This window comes from Lathamus discolor, chromosome Z (assembly GCF_037157495.1).
Source record: "Lathamus discolor isolate bLatDis1 chromosome Z, bLatDis1.hap1, whole genome shotgun sequence".
Classification (NCBI taxonomy): domain Eukaryota; kingdom Metazoa; phylum Chordata; class Aves; order Psittaciformes; family Psittacidae; genus Lathamus; species Lathamus discolor.
Window position 1 is genome coordinate 51075835 of NC_088909.1, and position 21828 is coordinate 51097662.

General features: G+C 49.5%; 1 protein-coding gene across 1 annotated transcript in view; it reads left to right on the top strand.

Annotated features, from left to right (window-relative positions):
• Positions 1 to 14270, top strand: part of B4GALT1 (beta-1,4-galactosyltransferase 1) — a 30012-nt gene extending 15742 nt beyond the window's left edge. The window contains exons 3-6 of the mRNA XM_065662532.1: positions 6921 to 7108; positions 8483 to 8605; positions 10311 to 10415; positions 10987 to 14270. Coding sequence (XP_065518604.1) covers positions 6921 to 7108; positions 8483 to 8605; positions 10311 to 10415; positions 10987 to 11122 — 552 coding nt within the window. The 3' untranslated portion in view covers positions 11123 to 14270. The remainder of the gene's footprint in view (positions 1 to 6920; positions 7109 to 8482; positions 8606 to 10310; positions 10416 to 10986) is intronic.
• The last annotated feature ends 7558 nt before the right edge of the window (positions 14271 to 21828 follow it).

A 21828-nucleotide genomic window follows, 5' to 3' on the forward strand; every position in this document is an offset into this window, starting at 1 on the left:
CATGGGTCTATGCCGCTGCCTGTAAAGGCAGGCAGTGTCTGAAGCTGGGTTGGAGTTCTTGCTGCTGCTGCAATGCTGCATGCTGGCTTGCATTGCCCTGCATCGCTGGCTCCTCCTCTTCTCTGATCCTGTCCTCCAGCACTAGGGCTGTGGGGTTGTCTCTGTGCTCTAAAGTAACACTCACTAAAATTACTGAAGCAAATGCTGTTTTCAGACTCATCACTTGAGCAAAGCTGGGAATGAAAGAAAGTGATATACAGTACACAGGCTATATACACCCTGGACACATCAAGCAGTCAGATCTAGGTTAGTGAGTGAGACTACTTGATCTGTAAATTAAACATGCTCCTTCTGCATGCCCCTAACAAGCTATGTCTGGAAGAGGCAGAGTGATCAGTGGTAGTAAACCCACTGGATGTGTCTCTCGAGGGTGAGTGGAACATTGAATGTAGAGAGTTGCAGAAAATATATTAATTCTGCCAGAAGTACAGTAGGAAAATGGTCTTATTTCTCTGCTGTCTTATCAATTGCTTTTCTCTTTTTCTTGTCTGTCCTTCCCTTTGCATCTGCCCTCCTTTTTTTTTTATTTTATTTTTCCTTCTAGTGGGGAAATATTACCTTTACTTGTTAATCCTGTCTATATCAAAGCAATCACTGAAGCAAGGAGAATTACTGTGTGATCTGGTTCTTACACGCTGCCTACGTGCTCTTCTGTGCTCTGCATCTCATAGAAAGAAAGAGGAGCGCTGAGCCCTGCTACTGCTGCACTGGTAATGTCAAACTTCTTCCTTTCAGCGCAATGGGTTTCTGTCACGAGTCTGTCCTGCCTCCACCATGCTGTTCTTGCATGCCTGAATGCCTCAGGGCAGGACTTGGCTGAAGTCAGGGGGATAATGTTTGTAAATGTAACAGGAGCCAGTGGAAAAAAATATATATTATGCTTCACCCTCCTCACTCTCCCCAAGCAAAACCCAGGCCTGACACATGGTGTAGCAGTTATAGGATTTTTCAGAGACATGGACATGTGGCTGTACATGCTTTCTGTAGCATCCACTCGCTGCCATGCAAGCTTGACTGCACCAAACGAGAAGGCAGTGGTGACTTTGTGGTGCCGCAAATGGCTCTGCAGCTAGACTGAAGTTCAGGAGACTTAGCAAATTCCCTGAAAACCATGCAGTTCAGCTGTGTTCCACTGGCCCCTGCAGTGTCCTTATAGTGATTTTCCAGAGTGTGAGTGTGTGTACATGTGGCTGCAGGGTGGTTAGGCCATCACACTGATCCATGTTATTCTGCAGGAGGTATCAGGACCCCCCAGGTATGTGGGCAGAGGAGGGAATTGTGCTCAGCTCCTTCTTACCCTCTCAGAGGTGGGGGAGGTGAGTTTCCTCTGCAGCTCCTTTCTCCTAAGCATCTCCTCGTGTCTCTGTAAGACTCTGGAAATCTGTTTCTACCTGCTCCTCAAGACCACTGGAGCATGGACTTTAACATGGACATCGTGGATCAGGTTGCCGTGCCAGATCCCTGACATAGCTAGCAGCCTCCTGTTGGAGGTGATGGCTCTCTTCTAGCTGGCCGGAAACGTATCCTCACCACTACCATCCTGAGATCTGGAGAGCATAAGATTCAAGTGAGAGAGGTGCGGCTACGGGTCCTCTGCAGTGCTGTGCAGTCTGCAGGAGGAATCTCAGAGCTGCCTTCTATATGAAATTGGGCAGCAAGACAAAATTGGGATGGATGCCTTCTTGCTGATTTTCAGGTGCTTTAGTTTGAATGACAGTTCTGAAACTTCAGTTTTATCTGGCACTAAAAGAAGGTAGCATCTCTTGGAAGGTCTAGCTGAGCAAACCAGTCAGCAAAGATAAGGGATGGGAAATAAAAAAGCCTCCATGTTCTTTTGCTTGGGCTAACTGTCTCTGGGTGTGAGAATGAGTTAATGTCAGATCCTGTAGGACTGAGGCAGGAGGTTGTCCCCCTTCAGCCAGTCTCTTGTGGACCACAGAATGGAGATGGACTTGGATGTATTGGGTGGGACAAGGAGAGTGAAATCAGGAGCCACAAACTGGTGCTGGGTATCAGCACTGAACTCATGGGCTGAGTTTCAGGACAAGATAACATGGGGAGAAAATTGTCAGGGGAGAAAAACAGCAAAAGTGTTCTTGGACTATATCTCTTCTGGTTGAAAACCTAAGAAGTAAGCATGGATGCTATGTTTGGAGCTTGACTGCACTGTCAAAGCAGCAGTCCCTTGTGCACTGTGTGGCTTTTCAGGATGATGCTCCTCTGCCTAAGCAAGTCCAAACTAATCCATTTCCTTGTGACAAATAACAGGGAGCCTCTGTGGGATGAATTGCTGCCCAGCAGAGGCAAGGACTGGAGGTTGCTTCAACTGTGCTTAGTCTGTTCGCTGAAGGAGTGGTACTGAGCCTTGTGCTGTCCTGGCAGGGACAGCAACACAAAAAGGAGATTTCCCAGCTCTACTTTCTTTCGAAAAGCTGTGGATCAGTTAGGGATGGAAGTCTACAGCATGTGTCTGAGGTTTGGGAGATGTAAATCTCGAGTACTGCAAGCATGCCAGTACTTCCACACTGCCTTAGGTAAAGAAACAGAGCTTTCTCCAAAAGAGCAAAACCTCTTGTCAGTCTTCTTTCACCCCGATACATGCTGTAGAGCCCTGCATACCTCCTGGGACAGAAAGACAGCCTCCTGCCATCAGAGGAGTCACCGCTAATACTAGCATTGCAAGGCTTGCTGCATGAACTACCTGCTCACTGTAAAGTTGCTAAAAATGGCTTGGAAAGGAGTTTTCTTATTTGGTTGTGACTTTTTTTGTTGTCGTACCCCCCCCCCGGCCCCTCCCCCCACCCCAAGCCTTTTGGATCCCACAGTGTGAACCTGTGTGTCCATTTGGGAGGAGAGCAGCAGTGCCCACATGAAGTGTTTGCTGTGTGTCTGGTCCTTCTCCACACAGGGGGCCCTGGTGTGGGCTCTGATGGGTGAGGGAACAGGAAGGGTCCTAGGTACATGTGGTCTGGTCACTGCACTGTCCTTTGGGTTTTTTCAGGGAGAGGTTTAAAATCAAAGCTCCTCACAGAATCACAGAATCCCAAGGGTTGGAAGGGACCTAAAAAGATCATCTAGTCCAACCCCCCTGCAAGAGCAGGGTAACCTACAGTACATCACACAGGAACTTGTCCAGGCGGGCCTTGAATATCCCCAGTGTAGGAGACTCCACAACCCCCCTGGGCAACCTGTTCCAGTGCTCTGTCACTCTTACAGTAAAGAAGTTCTTCCTGATGTTAACGTGGAACTTCCTATGTTCCAGTTTACACCCATTGCCCCTTGTCCTATCACTGGATATCACTGAAAAAAGCCTAGCTCCATCATCCTGACACCTACCCTTCAAATATTTGTAAACATTGATGAGGTCACCCCTCAGTCTCCTCTTTTGCAAGCTAAAGAGACCCAGCTCCCTCAGCCTCTCCTCATAAGGGAGATGTTCCACTCCCTTAATCATCTTTGTGGCTCTGCGCTGGACTCCTTCAAGCAATTCCCTGTCCTTCTTGAACAGAGGGGCCCAGAACTGGACGCAATATTCCAGATGCGGCCTCACCAAGGCTGAGTAGAGGGGGAGGAGAACCTCTCTTGACCTACTAACCACTCCCTTTCTAATGCACCCTAAGATGCCATTTGCCTTCTTGGCCACAAGAGCACATTGCTGGCTCATGGTCATCCTCCTATCCACCAGGACCCCCAGGTCCCTTTCCCCTTCACTACTTTCCAGCAGGTCAACCCCCAACCTGTACTGGTACATGGGGTTGTTCTTCCCCAGATGCAAGACTCTACACTTGCCCTTGTTAAATTTCATCAAGTTTCTCCCCGCCCAACTCTCCAGCCTGTCCAGGTCTCGCTGAATGGCAGCACAGTCCTCTGGTGTGTCAGCCACTCCTCCCAGTTTTGTGTCATCAGCAAACTTGCTGAGGGTGCACTCAGTTCCCTCATCCAGGTCATTGATGAAAATATTAAACAGCACCGGTCCCAGCACCGACCCCTGAGGAACTCCACTAGTCACAGACCTCCAGCTAGATTCTGCGCCATTGACCACAACTCTCTGCCTTCTTCCTTTCAACCAGTTCTCGATCCACCTCACTACTTGATCGTCAAGCCCACACTTCCTTAGCTTATCTATGAGGATGCTGTGGGAGACAGTATCAAATGCCTTACTGAAATCAAGAAAAACTACATCTACCGCTCTACCATCATCCCTCCACCTAGTCACTTCCTCATAGAAGGCTATAAGGTTGGTCATACATGACTTCCCCCTCATAAAACCATGTTGGCTGTTCTTAATGACCCCCTCATCCTTGATATGCCTAGTGATGGAGTCAAGAATAAGTTGTTCCATCATCTTTCCAGGGATGGAGGTAAGGCTGACCGGTCTATAATTACCCGGGTCCTCCTTCTTGCCCTTCTTATAGATTGGTGTGACCTTTGCCATCCGCCAATCCTCAGGCACCTCGCCCGTTTCCCACGACTTACCAAAGATGATGGAAAGTGGCCTAGCAATGACCTCCGCCAGCTCCCTCAGCACCCGTGGGTGCTTAATCCCCAAGTGTCACTTAGAGGAGTTAGAGGCCACCTGAAGGCATGGTTTAATTGTGGCAGGGCCTCTGCCTGTAATAATATTGGCATGAAGCACCCTTTGCCTTGAAATTTCATTATGAAAAGAGCAGCCAAAGGGTATGAAATGAAGACAGTCTTGTAGACTGGACCCCAGCAGGTGCTTTGGGGTGTGAGCACACTGCATTGTGCACCAGCACCAGGAAAAGCCCCCGTTTTGAGTACAGAGCCATGGCTGGGTTTGATGCCATGGGACTTGAGGAGTGTGGGGCAGCTGGGGCTGGGCAGCCCCCTTTTCTGAGGGAAGAAAACCCTCCGATCCCACAGCCTCCGCTGCTCCCTCTCACCAGCCTCTTTGCTCATCTCACCCTCATTTACTGCGCTCAGGTTTTCACTGCTGTTACTTACACATGATGGGTGATCATCTTCCCACCACCTTAGTAATTGCGTGAACCCTTTTGGGTTTTCGGGTGAGGACCTGAGAATTTGCTCAGATCCTCCTCCACGAAAGCTCACTCCTCCCTGTGAAATCATTTATGCCTGAGGCAGGTGATGAATGCTTTGAAAACCAAGGTTTGACACTTGAATGTTAAAACCTTCATTTGAAAGGTATTTGTGGCTGTTTCAAGAGCCTGCCTTGGCTCTCTAGCCACAGGTCCATTAACCAGTCTGGATTAAACAGTTTCCAAAGTGATTATTTATTAACCAGGCAAAGGCAGCTGGGATGAGGTGAAGTTTTAAGCTGCTGCTCCTTGGGCACAGTATTTTGCCTTCCTTGATTTGTATTCCATGCTGGTGTGGGTACCACAGGGTGTGGGGATGACTTTCCCAGTTGGAGGAGTGGGGGGGGTCCTTTGGCTCAGCACTGCTCAGAGGGTGTGGAGGAGGAAAGGTGGGATGTGGTGGAAGAGAAAGGACTTGGCAGTCTTGGTTTCCAAGCTGGTAAAAAACTTCAGCCTCCTTCAGTGATATCCTATGAGTTTCCTTCTGCCTGCTTTGATGCCCTCATGGTTTGTGTTTGAAGCTGCTGCTGCAAAGTTGAGTCCTAGGTGGGAAACCCTTACTCTCAAACCACTGGTATTCGTGGGTTTGTGGGTATGATGTTTTCTCAAGAGTACTCGAGCAATTTGCAGGCCTGTACTTGTGTTCAAAGCCATGTGTGCTTTTGAAATGTGTCTGCCTGAGAGAGGCCAGGCTGATTCTCCTCAGGCACCTTGTTGCTTAGGGAGGAGAGCAGATATTTTCCTGCCCTGCTCCACAGGTCCCTTTGTAAACTGCGCCTGCTCTGGGGTATAAACGTACCCTGCTGCAGTGTCACCTCTGTTCAGTCCTTCCCGTTGTGGTGACTGCCCTCCTGGTTCCATTTTCCTTATGAGGCCCTGGGACAGGTGGTGGGTCATGCTGTGCTCGGGCTGGCAGAGCAGCAGCAAAGCCGGGGCTGCACACCGCAGCAGATGGTGGTGGCTGGTGTTTAAGCTGTAGCCAATGCGGGAAGCAGGTCACACCGTCCTGTCATCCAGTAAACACGGCTGTGTGTCACAGCAGTGCCCTTTCCAGGACCTGGGCAGCATTCTGCTCCTGTGTGTGCACAGCTGCACAGGGCTCGTCACAGGAGCAGGAGCTCTTGGTGCCACGCAGTGCTTTGCAGATCAGGTCAGGCATGTGCTGCTCAGCCAAGGCCATGCCAGTTCTGCAGCCCTGTTGTGGCAGAGCTGAGGAGGAGGGTGCTGAAATCCTGGGCACAGAAGGGTTTTGGTCCATGGTCCTTATCCTGGCAGTAAGCTATAGCACTGCTGAGGTTTCTCTCTGCAGCAAGGGTTCCGTCTTCCAGAGGGGCTCATTTCTCTTTGATTTTCTCAGCTGCTGTGGAAGTCCCAGTTGCTTGCCCTGGCGGTCCATAAATCACTGAACTTTAATCCAATTATCACAAAACTCGCTCTTGAAATCCCTGTGTGTGGGGTGGGATGGGGGAACTGCTCAGCATCAAACCTGCCCTCTTGGAGCCTTTCACCGAGAAACAGGAGCTGAGCCAGGTCCAGCCTTTCCTTGGCCATTGTGGCTGCCCCTGCAGTTTGCAGCTGGCTTGGATGCTGTTGTCTTATGGGCAACATTCCAGGGCGGCTCCCTGTGGATGTCCTGTGGGATGCTGTGGGGGGAGATGCTCAGGCTCGAGCTCAGTCCATCACAGGCACACCAACCCCATGCAGCGACACCAGTGTCCAGCAGCAGGTAAGAAACTGCTGATGTCAACTGTTAAATTTAAGTCACTTAACTGCTTTTTTCTTGTTTTTGTTTTAATTTAGGATGGAGAGCAAGAGTTTAACCGTGCTAAACTGCTGAATATAGGATTTGCAGAGGCTCTGAAAGAGTATGACTATGATTGCTTTGTGTTTAGTGACGTAGACCTCATCCCAATGGATGACAGGAACACCTACAAATGTTACAGCCAGCCACGGCACCTCTCTGTATCCATGGATAAATTCGGATTCCGGTGAGATGCCTTTTGGAAGGGTTTTTCATTCTTCATGTTGCTGTTAGGCTAGCAGGCCAGGCACAGCATTACACATCCCCACCCTCTGTGAAAGCATGGGAAAATGTCTCTTGCAAAAGCCTGTCTTGGCGTGCGTGTTCCTGTAGGGAGCGGGTGGCTGCGAGCAGGATGGGGTCGGGTCGGATCAGCTGGAGGGGAGGAAAGGGGGAAATGCAGCTGAGTGGTTTATTAACATTTACAGCTTCTGGAAAGTGAAACGCAGAGCAAGGGAAAAGTAGGAGCCCGTAGCTCTGTAGATGCCTGCCTATCCCTTCTTGTGTTTCAGGCTGGAAGACAGCTAGTGTTTCCACCCAGTCTGAAAAGTGAGACACTCACGCAGCGAGAATTATGTGCAGTTTTAAAAAGACTGCATCAGATGCTATTTTAAGAGCAAAATGAAGTATTTTTGGCTGTTCGATATTGGGCCACTGAGGGAACTGCCCTAACGTCTGAGAGCAGCACAAACGAAATGCCTTTCAGCATACATTTGCACTCAGCAAGCTGCTGTAGACAAAAAATGTGTCTTTTCCTTTCTATGTTTTCTTTTTCTTTTCCTACCCCAAATCCCCAGTGGGGAGTTCAGAAGCTCATCTATAATGTGAAAACCAGTCATGGTCCCCTGGTGTCTGGTAGTGCTAAAGATGGTGTTGGTGGCAAGACCCCTGCACATCCTTACTCCAGACCCTACTAGCTCTGCTCAGAGCAGGACAGTCACCAGCACCACAGCAGCTGCAGTTTCTTCCTGCAGCTAGGTGAAGCTTAGAGCAGAAATGCAGGCCCTGGGAGTTTCTTCTGCTTGTTGAAGCAGAGGCAAGGTCTGCAGTAGGTCCTGGTGACCCCTGTGTGGGCCCTCTCCTTGTGCTGTGGGTCTGAGTTTTGTTAAGTCCACAATCCCTTGGTGAATTGTCCCCTATTTTGCGCAGCAGCTAGTTGGCTTTAGGTGTGCAAGGTCACGCTGCTGGCTCAGTTTTGGGCTATGAGCAAAACTTCAGGGCATTGTGGAGCCCCAGAAGCCGCAGGAGGAGCAGGTTTTGCAGCACCTCCAATGCCTTGCTGCTCCTGGGGCATACATGTCACCCATCTGCCCTTTGGTGAGGCAATGTGCTTCTCACCAGTCTGTCCTTTGAGGACAGCATACTTCTAAGTGAAAGGCTGTGGCCATTGCCTGTTGCCAGCTGTCTTTGGGACTGAGCCCATCAGCTCCTTCTGCCTTGTGGTGGGTACTGGCTGATTACAGGCTGGGGTGAAGGGCTGTGGCAAGCCCTGTTTGGGTGGGCAGACTGCTCCTCGGCAAGCGCCTCTCCTCCTCTAATGTCCTTTTCTCTCTGCTTTCAGGCTACCTTACAATCAATATTTCGGAGGTGTGTCTGCCTTGAGCAAAGAGCAGTTCACAAAGATCAATGGATTCCCAAACAACTACTGGGGCTGGGGTGGCGAAGATGATGACATTTATAACAGGTAAATAAATACCCTCCTTGGCACCTGGAGTGCTTCCGGGGTGGGAATGAGCACAGACCTGCCGCTCTCATCTGGATGAGGGGGTGCAGGATGTCTTTTCACCCCAATCACGGGAGCCTTCCCTCTGGGTGAGGGAAGGAGGTGGCTCAGTGAAAGCATGCTCTTCCTGCTGGGTGCTGGTACCCCATCTTGCAGCTCCCAAAGTGGGTCCAGGTGACAGACATCCCACCCCTGTCCCACACACACATCACGCGTTCACCACCCAGCTTTGGAAGCATCCACACCAATGCACAGGTTGGAGCAGCATGTTTATGGGTCTCCCAGCACTGGCTGAAGAAAGGGGATACGGGGCATGACGAAAGGAGAAGACTTTCACCCAGTGCAGCTCAAGGCTTTCCTGGGTCTGCAGCCTGGTGTGGATCCCTTTGTTCCCAGGAGACCTTTGTTTGTTGGGCTGTAAGCAGCTCTAAAGAACGCTGTGAGCTGTCACTTCCTGCCCGGAAGGAAACCAAGCAAGGCTCAGAACTGCAAGAGAGGAGGAAGGTGTTTGCATGGGGCGGGCTGGGACCACCCCTGCCTGAAGACCAGGGCAGAAGGTGGACATGGAGTCATGCTACCTTATGGATATGCATCCCTAGGGCAGTCACTGAGAGTGAAAAGTCATTGAGGGAGCAGATTTGGGAAGCTGTCTTCATGTTTCTCAATGAAAAAAAACACTGTGCGTGGTCTTTTCTCAGGGCTTTCCAAGCTTTTCTGGAGTTCCAGAAGGGTCTTCCTAAAAATGCTTATACCTTCCTGAGGTTCAGCACTTCTGTTTGATAAACCAAGCGAAAGACAGCCTTACAGTGGTGCAGGGCATTCAGAGCAGGGTGGTAGTCTTCTCTTTTCGGGACACTATTTTTGAGCAGCAGAGGATGCTATGTGGAAATGAAAAGGGAGACACAAAGATAATCACAGAATGGTTTGGGTTGGAAGAGACCTTGAAGCTCATCCAGTTCCAAACCCCTGCCACAGGCAGGGACACCTTCCACTATTCCAGGTTGCTCCAAGCCCCTTCCTACCTGGCCTTGAACACTTCCAGGGATGGGGCAGCCACAGCTTCTCTGGGCAACCTGTGCCAGGGCCTCACCACCCTCACAGGGAAGAAACCAGGTATTTCTCTAGCATTGGTGTGCATGAACTGCAGGTGCCTTGCAGAGAGTGTGCGAACAAAGGTAGGCTGTCACTTGCCCAGGGGGTCCCAGCTAGAACCACTGTGGCTCTGACTGTGTGTCCCCCCTCATGCTCCTTCACCACCATTCACTTTGGTTTCCACCAGCACTGCAGTTTTAACATCCCAAATGAATGCTCTTCTGGCTCTTTTCCAGATAGGTTAAAAACTATGTGCCTCCCCTTCGCATTCCAGCCTTCAGCCTGGAACAAGATTAACGTGGCCGAAAGCCACTGTTGGTGTAGGTCAGCATGCAGTGAGTTAGGAGGTCCTTGGTGTTTGCAGGGGGAGATCTCTTTTCCTCATGATGATGTGGCTGTTTGAAAAGGGTCTGTCTTTCTCCTGTCTTTCAGCATTGGCAATCCTGCAAAAGGACTAGCAACATCCTTAGAGAAAAAAAAAAGGGCAAACCCCAGTGGTGGTTTATGGAAGAAGTGGCAGAGCATCCCACATATGTTGCCTGTCACAGGTGGTTAATACACTTGCTTTTTACAGGCTGGTGTTTAAAGGCATGGGGATATCTCGTCCGGATGCCGTCACTGGGAAGTGCAGAATGATTCGGCATTCCCGGGACCGCAAGAACGAACCCAACCCTGAGAGGTGCGTGTCCCCGTCCCATAGCCCGTTCCAGAGGTGCCTCCCACCCTTGTTGCTCCAGCTGCTTGTCTTCCTCTTTGCCAGGCAAAAAGCCTTATCATGGAAAGCCTGCAGCCATCCCCTCCCTTGCTGACCTTTCTGTGAGCTGCCCCCTTGCTCTCCTCACTTTATTACATTACTACAGACCTTTTACCCAGTATTTCTTTTTTTTTTCCTTAAATGCAGCAAATTACTCTCCAAGTAATTGTTTCCAGCTTGTCTTTGGCATATAAAACCTGAGCTCCATTGCAGAGCTGGAAAAGGACCCGTGTGATTTAAAAGCTTGTCTGCTTTTTCCTGGCTAAAATTTTAACCCCTAGAGATGCCTTTGCCCACTGCTCAGGCTGGCCAAATCTGGGAGTTTATGGGACCCGTACTAATAATATTCAGGTTGTACTTAAAACACGTGAGATGCTGCCTGAGAGGCTATAGAAATGTCATGCAGAATTCAGGTAGTTTAAATGGGTTTTGTCTTTTTCTTTCTTTGTTTCTCCCACCCCTTCCTTGTTTGCCTTTTCCCTACCACCTTCTGCAGGTTCGACCGAATTGCTCACACAAGGGAGACAATGAGCTCTGATGGCTTAAACTCACTATCCTACAAGGTCTTAAGAACTGACAAGTACCCTCTGTATACAAGGATCACAGTGGATATTGGCTCACCAAATAGCTAACATCACAGACAGGAGAGAGACCTTGCTGTGTGGACCAGGACATCTGGCCTCATTGATGCTTTATATCTGCTGGTTTTCTAACGGTTGCAATGAGCAGCAACAACAAAAGGCCTCTTTTGGCATGCCAAAGTGTCTCCCTTTTTGGTTGGACAAGTGCTTTTCTTGGTTTTTTTTTTAATTCCAAACTTGACTTTACACAACTTTCTAGCTCTCCGTTGTTTTGTAAGTCCAGGAGCTGTACATAGGAATTGTAAATACTTACTTTGCCAGAAAATGTTGAATCTGATCTGTTTGCTGCAGTGCTCCCCACGTTGAGCTAATTACTGGACCCAAATTGTACTGATTACAACTGTGATGCATCAGCAATTACTGCCCATGACATTCGGTATTTTAAATGAGGTTGTTGAAAACATTCCTTTCAATTCATTCCTGGTTTTACTTTATGAAGGACTGTAAAATGCTGCTAAAATTGTTCAAGTTTACGCTTTGCATTAGATTTGGTTCGGGGTTTTTTTTTTGTTTGTTTGTTTTTTAACTGGGACAACACTATATATTTTTCCCTTATAGCGACCAAAACAAACATTTCTGAGTGCAGAGCACTCAGGTGCAGGTTGAACTGCCTGAATTCACTGAATGTCATTTCTTTTAGCCTCAAAGGAGGCTTTGAATGACTTGAACCAGAGTTTGTCAGTGAGCTCTCTGCATAGGGTAGGAGCTACACAGATGGCATCTGCAAAAACCACTGCCTTCAGACAACCTTGCTTCTGGATGTCACACTGAGTTTGTGCCTCACCACAACATCACCTGAGGTCTTTTTGGGAGGGGAGGGGGAGGGTAGTTGGGTTTTTCCCCCCCGGAAATAAAGAAGGGTTAATTGGATTGTGCAAAGAAATTCTGGCCTTAAAACCTGCTGACACATGTTAACAGCGGTAAAAGGTTACCATTTAAACATTGTCTAAAATGAGCTTTTTTTCTTGCAAGGTCATGCATAAAACTTGAATTCACATATTACTCTTGTTGTTGTAACATTTTAATAACTTTTAAAAGTTTTTTAAAGTAATTTGTATATCATAAGCAATATATTTAATACCAGATTAAACTAGGGTGCAGCATAATAGGATATGATTCAAGGCCTCTTTTATCTTCAGACGAGTAGGCTCTTTATGTGCGTCATTATTATAAGCCATGTATTATATTTGCTCTGTGTATTTGTCCATAAAACCTCCTGCGGTGCTGAGATGCTTGCAGCAGGGCTGACATCCAATTGGTCTTTCTTTGCCTTAAGCCTGTTGCAATGTGTGTCCTCTACCAGGAAACTCCCTTCTGACTTTCTCAGGCTCTGAGGCTCACGCACGTTTGGAGTACTGTTTTTTGTCAGACACCCTGCTTTTCCTTCCCGTGACCGTGTGAAAGCCTCAAGCGCTGACACCCAGGGAGCCGGTTTCAGTGATTTAAAGCTCTCAGCCAGAGCCGAGAACTGAATTCCTGCTGGCGAGTATGCTGCCAGCAGCTCTGACCACAGCAATTTGCACTTCCTTGGCCGGTGCTGAAGGCTGTTAAAATCAGGGACACTCGTTGTTGGATTGGGGATCATCTTCAGCACTGCCTTTTTTTTTTTCCCTTCCTCTTTTTTTCTTTTTTTGTGGCTTGGCTTGGATTTTTGTTGAGACCCAAAAGTTTTGCTGAACCCTGCGCTGCAGGGGTGGGATCCTGCAGGGGACAGGGAACACTGCGTTTCTCCTTAGGCGCATTGTATGCATGGAGACTTCAATTACGATGCAGACACCCACTGCCTTTTCACTCTTGCTTTGAAAAGGTGTTCATCCCCCTTTGCTTAGAACCTGTTGCTGTCCAGACCTGCTGCTTCAGCTGTGCTGCGAGCTGAGCAAAGGTGGGCTTGCGTGGAGCAGGAGCAACGCACAAGGAAAGCATACACCGTGCAGAGCTGCTCACTGGTGTTTATCATTGCATAAAAAACCTGACTGTGCTTTGGCAGGTCAGGCTCCAGCTCTTGCAGGTACAAGGGAGTACAGGAAGAGGATGCGTTGCAGAAGTCGGGTCAAAAGTCTACCTGTAAAACAGTGGTTTGGATGTAGTCTGAACCAGTAACGGAGACACAGATGGGGACTTCAGGTTGTACTGGTTCAAAGGTGCCTTAGAAGCAGGGCTCTGCTCCCACAGGTGGCACATCAGGACCAGAACTCGCCGAGGCGGGCTGAAAATGGCAGGTCTTGGCAGAGAGCACCTCGGGTTTGCGCTGAGCCCTTTGCAAGTTGAGCAGTTGGGACCTTCAGCTGTAGTGGTGTCTGTCTGTAACAGCTATGCAAAGGGGCTGCCTGTTGTAACTGAGTGGTTGGTTTTGTTGGTTTTGGGTTTTTTTTCTTGCCTTGGGATTCTCTGAAGATTAGAAAAGAGTTAGTACAACAACTCACTCCTCTGTTTGCTGAAATCATTGGATATTGTGGTGGCAGTCTGAGCGCTTGTTTCTGGCTGTTGCAATCAAAGGTTTCTACACATGTGCCTTGAAAGAGGGGAGAAATGGAAACTGGAAAACCAGGAAATGTGAAAACCATTTTCAGCAGAAAGGCACTAACGGGTGAAGAAACTGGTGCTTAGTTTCTCTTCTGCTGCTCAAGCTGCAAGCCATGTAAAAGCAGAAGCTGCCTTTCGTTACTCATTTCACCTTTTGGTGCTGACCCGTGATTTCCAGATATCCCCATGTAAACTATATCAAACTCGTGAAACACTCTTGACTCAACCTGCACATGAAATTTCTCTCACTGGGATTTTCAGGGGCCTTTCCTACAAACCCTCATGTTGACACAAGTGAATTCTGGCCACAGCCTGTGGTGGGTGGTGGTTTTTCCTCTCTCATACTGGTAACAGCACTCAGTGGTACTGTGTGTAACAGCTGAAACCCAGAGCAAATAGCTGCAAAGGAAATGGTAATGCTCAGTTTCTTTGGGATGACTGTTGGTATGAAGGAGGGACCTGGAATGCAGCTTTTCCCTGGGATGTTACTTGTCTACTGCTGCTTATGGGTTTCCTGTAGATGGTTTTGCTTTTGCATTTTATCATTTCTGTATCAAGGGTGTATAATCCGATGTTCTTACTTTACTATGCTCATCAAATAAAGTATTTTCACTTATGCTGTCTGCCTGCATTGCTCTGAATTACCCCTCTGGCTGGGTGGGAGTCTGGTTGATGAGGTGGACTGGGCCATGTCTTAGCTTCCTTGCAGTAACTTCCATAGGTTAAGAGGGACCTCAAGGATGATCTGATCCAACCTTTCTAGGCAAAGCATGACCTAGACGAGATGTCCCAGCACCCTGTCCAGACGAATCCAAGTGTCCAATCTTTTAAGCTCTCTCTAGCTTTCCGCCCCTCTGGCTGTCCCACTGAGTGAACTTCTGCACTGCAATGTTTTTACTGGCATTGGAGAAACAAGGATCCCCACGTGATGCCAGAAAACCATAGCATAAGCCATTAACCAGTGGGTAGGGGGACAGCACACAAACCCCTCCTGAAACCAGGCAGGGGATACAAGCCCTCACCCAGGCTGGCTGGCTGCTGCTTGGGGGAAACAGGCCACTGCTTGCTCCCCGGGTGCTTGTGGGGCTAGAGCGTGGAAATGCAGAAGTCATTCCTGGGAAACTGATGCAAACGTTTGCCTGTGTTCCTTGGCACTTTCTCATGAGCACCCTTTCCATGGACAAGATCCTTCTGGCTGCAAGGTGGTGGCTAAGGCTAGGGGGCTAGAGGGAGTGCTCAGCAGGGAGAGGTGGGCTTGCTCGCAGCTGGGGCACAGTGGGCAGGACATCCCCAAGCCTCTCAGTTGCGTGGAGGTATGATACTGACAACGGGCTCTGGAACAGGCTACTGGGCTCTGCCTGTATCATCCCCTCAGGGCTGGGAGCTGGGACACTGGGCACACAGCAGGAGCATCACTGTATGAAGTTGCTATCAAACCAGGATGCAGCAGAGGGCTGGGACAGGGATGCAGTGGAGCAAGGTTGCTAGGCCCGACGGCATCTTTCATTGGCTTTTGGACCCTGAAAGGCATTGCATGGGAATTGTGGCCATTTTATTCTCACGTTTCAAGGTTTGATATCCATGGACCAGGAATGTGGTCCAGCGGGGAAGTTCCACTTTCTCCCGCATCTGTCCCCAGATTATTCCATTCCTGCCCGTTCCTGCTCAGGTGGCTGAGGATCGGGCAGGACTTGCACAGCTCAGTGGCTGGAGGAAACCCTGTGTCGCAACTTTGTCCGCTGCTGAAAGCAGCAGGTGGAAAGTGTCACCCTTCTCCCCACTGGTTACCAAGGCTTCCCTGGACTGGATCAGTACATGCCTTGTAAGGGATCCCTCAGCTCCTTTGCTGTGAGACCATACTTACTCCAGCAGAGCTTCCTTTCCCAGCTCCGGCTCCACGTGCCTGCCGATAGCGAGGATGGAGCAGAGGTCTCTGACATTTATCCCACATGTTTAACCTGCCACACCTTCCTGTTCTGCGGCCCATGGGGAAGGAAAATCACAGTAAAAATGAAGCTGTTGTTAGAAGGAAGAAAAGGGCTAAGCTGGAGTTTGCTGACTCCTTTCACCCCCTTGGAGCGAGCCTGAAGTGGGTGTGCTTGCCCTTTGCTCTTGCTCTGTGTCTTAGCACAGCAGTGGTGACACTGGATCTGTTCTTATTTGCCTATGTCCCATTTACAGGATGTCTGTGCACACAAGTGTGAGACCCGTTTTCTCTCTACGGAAGGCCGCAGCCCCACTCCCGGAGCCTGTTTTCCTTTCCCATCCCCTGCTCTCCATATTACTACCAGCAATGCAGATAAGCATGGAGACAAGATCTCTGCAGTCAGAGGTGGCTGACTCCTCAAAGGCTGCACTAGATCTTGCAGTAGTGGGGAAGACAAGGGGCTGGGGCTCGGTCCAATGCCTGGACCTGTGACTCTTTCCGGTTACCTTCCTGCCTCTCACATGCTCGAAAATCATCTCCAAGAGGTCTTGCTTCATGGTTTTTACAACGACAGAGTTACTGCTTACAGGCTGATGTTTCTCACACCAAGCAAGGTCTGCTCCATTGTTTAGCTGTCTATGGTTTTTCCCCTTTCTTACACGCATCCTTTTTTGCATTTCAGTGCAAGAAGCTCCATTTTTAGTCAAGCAGGACTTCCACTGGAATTCCTGTCTTCCTGCAGAGGGGAAGGGTTGTGAGATTCAGAATGGGCACTGTGAGAAACCCCCTCCTCAGGAGGATGGGGCAGCCCTGGGGCAGCATCCTAGCATGGTGGATACCTCCATCCCTGGGAGGTTTCAAGAGTTAGTCAGCACTTCCCCCAGTGTGTGGCTGATACAGTGACAAACCGGCCCTCGGGAGCACCAAGGTGGAGCCAGTGAAAAAGCAGGAGACTGCAGCCCCTGTGCAAAAGGACGCTGCAGGAGATAGGGACAAGCGTGATGCCAGCAAGCCTGGAGAAGCCCGCAGGGCACTGCCAGGGGAAAAGCATGGAGCCAGATGGTTGCCTCTGCGTTCCAAACCCACTTTACACTGTGTTTCCAAAGCCAAACTTCTGTGTGGTATTTACCACTGTGAACATCCTCCCAGTTGGAAGAGAGAAAGGGAAGAGCTGGGAAGCTTTCCATGCTTGAGCCTAACTCATCCGGAGGTGGCAAAGTGACACTGAGCCCATGTCTGTTGCCCATTTCTCCCAGGCGTCTGCAGATGTGCAATAAAAGCTCACTTTCTGGGGGGGGGCGGTGGTTTACACCCTCCTGAGAGGGAGAGAAAGAGCTTGGTCAAGAAATGCAGGCAGTTGGCAGACTCCCATGTGAAACACAGACAGGCTGAAGTCATCCCCCCAGCAGCAACCCCACCTATCAGTGCCCTGGTTTTCTTTCCCCAAACCACCATCCGGAACAGAGAAAAAAAACCTCATCTGAAAGGAAAAATGGGAAAAAACGTTGTCATCACCATTTCTCTTTCCCATGGGATATAGCAACTGCTCTAAGGACTGAGGACTGAGGAGGCCTCACAGGGAAGGGCCTCAAAGGGGGTCACAGCATCGCTCTAAGGCAGGATGTGCTCCAGCATATCCTGGGAGGAAATGTCTTTACAGCATAACAATTATACTCCCCATACCCAGAAATACTTTCAGAGGTACTTGAGCCCAGCAAAGAGCATGATGTGCCAGGGGAGAGACCGGCACTGGAGAATATGAGCTTCGAAGGGAATAGAGGTTGTATTTCTGCTGGTGGTCCAGCTCCTTTGCCTTCCTGACTGCAACGCAACCAGGGCAGATGTGTTTTTACAGAGGAGGCAGTGCTAAGCTCAGCGAAGGCACTGGGATCTGCATGCAGTTCATTCATCTACTCAGTAAGCATCAGTGCCTGGGGACATGCTTGAGACAAGGCAGCTCCAAGGCTGTGTGAGATCACCAATGCCAGAGGTGAGACGGATGAAGCACGGAGGTGAAACAAGTCCACAGATGCAGTTGCTCTCTCAGATTGCCTGTTTTGATAGCTTCAGGGAGAAAACACTGACCGGTGCCTGTGTCTGTACAGCTCACTTTTCCTCCACCTGCTGAATGTTTGCACCACACGTTTTCTAGGTATGAGCAGAAGCCCTACTATAGAGCACACAGCTGAGGCAGTGGGTTGGGTGTCTCTGTAGCAATAGGATGGGGAAGACTACAGCTTCCACCTCACCTTGGCAAACCCCTGGGTGACTGAGGGATTGAGCGAGACCCTTCCAGGGATCCCTTCCTGCCTAAATCACTCTAATCCACTATCATTCCTTTACAAATCACAGTTACTGTGATTTGGTTACCTCTACATCCCATGAACATTGTGGTACTTCTCACCAGGAGTTCTGTAGACACAAGGGCCTTGCATGCCCCATTGATGTGGTGAAGACCATCCAGACACCATGTGGAACATGAGTGGAAGCAGGGTTTCCTTGGGAAGGTCCACCTGGCAGCCCTATAGGGCTGTGATCTCACTGAAGTTAGAATTTCTGGTGGACAAGAAGCCAGGCGATTGCAGAGGTGATGTAAAATCGTTGAGGGTACAAACCCTTAACACGTAAAGGGCAACTGAACATCGGAGTTGGTGGTGGCACCTGCAAACCGCAGTTGTACCCAGCTCAGGCAGCACTCTGCCTGCGAGTTTGCCCTCTGCAAAATTAGCTGCTTTGAAAATCAGTGTGTCTAAAACACTGCCACTGGCCTGCTTTTGAAGCATTGTGCTAAGGACTGCTCTGTTCCACAGCTGCTAGATGATAATGCTGCCCAAAACTCTGATCTCCAATCACATTTGCGTTGATACATCATAAAGCTTCATTGAAGACTGGAGCATTAGACAGGACAAATGCGCACAGAACTCCATGCTCATGCACACTCGCAGCGCCACGCACCAGCCTGGGTGACATTGGTGACTCAAAAGGGGCTTGTCAGGGTTTGCAGCCAGGCAGAGTGAGAATCTCCATCCTTGGAAATGTTCAAATGCCACCTGGACATGGCCCTGGCTCCAGGCAGCCGCGCTTGGGCAGCGGGGTTGGACAGGATAGTGTGCAAAGGTCCCTTCCAACCTCAGCTGCTCTGTGGCTGCATGTGGTCCCCAGGAGAGCAGGACTGCACGGAGCAGGGGCACTCAACAGCCCCACATTGGTCCTGCAGCAGTGACTGTAGGAACGGGAACCCACAGACACACACCACCTTCAGCACCCCAGCACTCCTTCGAGGGGTCTGAGCTCCCAGACAGCTCTCACCCCTCATCCTCCAGCCTCTTCCTGCACCGCACTGATGGCTGCTGCTTTCCCAGGGAGCAGCAGGTGCCTTATCCTGTTGCTCAGATGTTTCTCAGGGCTCAGCTGCTGCTGCTCTAATTTGGTACACTTAACACAGGCTTTTCCCAGCTTTTGAGCCTGCAGGACTGATCCACCACCAGAGAGCTATTTATAGCCCTGGTGCCTCTGCATGTGACCTGTTCCAGAACTCTCAAGACCTCTACAGCTATCGCACTTACATCGCACATTAATAACAAGAGACATCGGGTACCGTGGGCCAGTTCACGCACCAGACTCATGACAAGCTGGCAACAGAGAGGACAGGTCAGGATGAGGTTTTAGGGACTGTTTAAGGGTAAGGACTGAGCGTGCTGCCAGCAGTGGCAGTGTCCTTTTGGGGTAAGCCCTGGCCTAAAGCAGCAGTAGAAAAGCAAATCAGAAGTGTCAGAGCACCACGATAATGCTGGCAAAAGGTCATCCTGCAACAACGCATCAGAGCTCACTGTGGGGCACAAAGGGAAGGAGGACTATTTTGAAGCTAAGCCAGTTTCCCCACTGCAATCCCCCCCATCCCTTTACTCACAGGGATGTCCAACATGGGGGCATCTGAGTGGTCTGTCCAGGATGCAAGCACCAAAATGAAAGCAGTCTGTCAGGGGCACTTAATGGTGATGCAGAGTAAAAGGCACACTTGCTACTGAGGTTTTACCATGGCTCCTCTGCTGTCTCAGGAGGTGCACGCTTCTCCTGAGTCCTGCCATTTTGTACCCCTTAGGAGCTGATGGTGATTGTGGTCTCCTGTCTCTTCATCTGGCATCCTCTCCGGGAACTATTAAGACACATTCATTGCTTTATGTCTCCTTAATGTCTCCTTCCCTTTTCCCTGTTTTCCAAACACTATTTTTAATGGCTTCAGGTTAGCCTGCCTAAGGCTCTCACATACTTAAAACCATTCCTTCTCTGGGGTGGTGTGGAAAGCACTAATCGTCTAATGCTTGGCTGCCAGGCCTGTGGCCACTCCTGCCACTTATCCCTGCCAGTGCTCCCATACCCACAAAGACTCCATCCACACCAGTCCACATATTCACTGCAGTTCCTTTGCAGGAAAAGAAAACCAGCACAGTGTTTCCATGCCGATAGGGGAAGTTAGGGCAAGGGAACAGCTGGCCACTTATCGAACATTGGGATCAACAAAGCAGCTGGAAACTGCTATTGGAAGCGGACCCGAGTCACAGCATTGTCAAACAAACTTGTTTTCTCCTATTTTTCTTGCTTCAAACAAATGCAGCTCAGGATTATTGTTCGAACCCAATAAAGGGCATGGTGTTTCTGTTACATAAAATCTGAGGATTTCCTCAGAGCATTTTTGACTTCATGTCACCTGATGCTTTGCTAAGACCCAGGCCTTAGAAAGAAACAATGCTTAAAAAGCGGCTTGATGACATTTCAGAGAGTAGCTGTTACAAGACCTTTATTAAGTTTGTAGATGGCAGGAACGTGGTGGCATACCAAATAATGGCTGTCTGCTGCAGGAGGCTCTGGGTCTAAATAAATCATTACAGTCTGGTGAAACTAACTTTAATAAATAAATTACTGAAACGCAGCCAGAGGCCAGTAATGCCAGATGTGAGATCTGCCCTGCAAAGCAAGGTAGCAGAGACTAAAGTGTATCTGTGAATAGCACCATGAGCAATTTGTGCTTCAGTTATAATGCAGGGATAATGAAAGCCTCAGCTGTAAGCAAGTGGGGTTACGGCATTAGGAACAGAGGGATCTTGCTTCTGTGCATAGCCCTGGTAGAAAAAGCACTCAGGTGCTGCCAGTATTTCCCAAGAAACAATTAAATCTACGTATTCAAAGGGTTTGCAGAGATAGCAAGGAATGCTACAGCAGGAAGATTACCTTGCGCCACACATCTGGGAGGGAGAAAGTGTCTCTGAGCCCTCCTGAAAGTTACAGCGCAGCAAAAGGGAAGGCTCTGAGAATCCCCCCTGACCTTCAGTCTTTTCATCAATAAGGTCTCTGCTTTGCCCCTTGTTTTCCCTGACACTAAGTACATCTCTGGGGAGGAGGCATTGACAATTCTGCAGGTACCTTCTGCAGCTCTGTGTTGCGACAGAGACTATAAACCAAGGTTTAGGCTGCGTGAGGAGGAATATCCCCTCTTACCATTTATTTGCCCTGCATTTTCTGTTTTAGATCCTGCTGGCTGTTTTACCAGAAAGGAAAGCGCTGAGCAGGTTTGGCACAGCGGTGAGTTAAAATAACCTGCGTTTGTAGGATGCTTGAATGGCACAGGGTGGACAAGCAAACCTGAGCACACCAGGGAGCTGGGATAGACCTGCACAACTGAAGGCTTTTCTCTGGGTGAACAACTGCACCTTGAAGGGCTGAAATTTTTAATTCCTCGTCTTTCCAGATTGCAATACTCAGGGAATCCCTTTTGCTCCTGGGTGCACAGCATGACTCGAGTGCGTTAGGAACAGCCAGTGGGATGCCTTGCATCCACCTGCCTAAGCACTGTCGATCTTTCCTTGTGCAGGATGTCCAGCCAGGGGGCCTGTTTTCTCTTACCATTTATTTGCCAAGCCACAGATGTGCACAGTCCCGGGAGAACAACCTCAGCCCTCCCAAATCCCTTATTGCCTGACAGCAAGAGAATAGCCTCTCTGCAAGGTGCGAAAGCCTCAGCACGGTGTCAACGAAAGTGGAAGCAGGCACCTGGTTTTAGCAGTCAAGTTCTCCCTGAACGTCCAGCCAAGAGCAATGCAGCTTTTCCTCTCTCCCAGGGAGGAGGGGACTAGACCCTGGACCTCGGATGTTTGCCAGGAGAACATTTATACAAGGGCTTCAGCAGCCTGCCAGAGGAGTGCCACGTGGCCAGACAGATGTTAAACAGAGCTGGTCCCCGAGGGGAGCA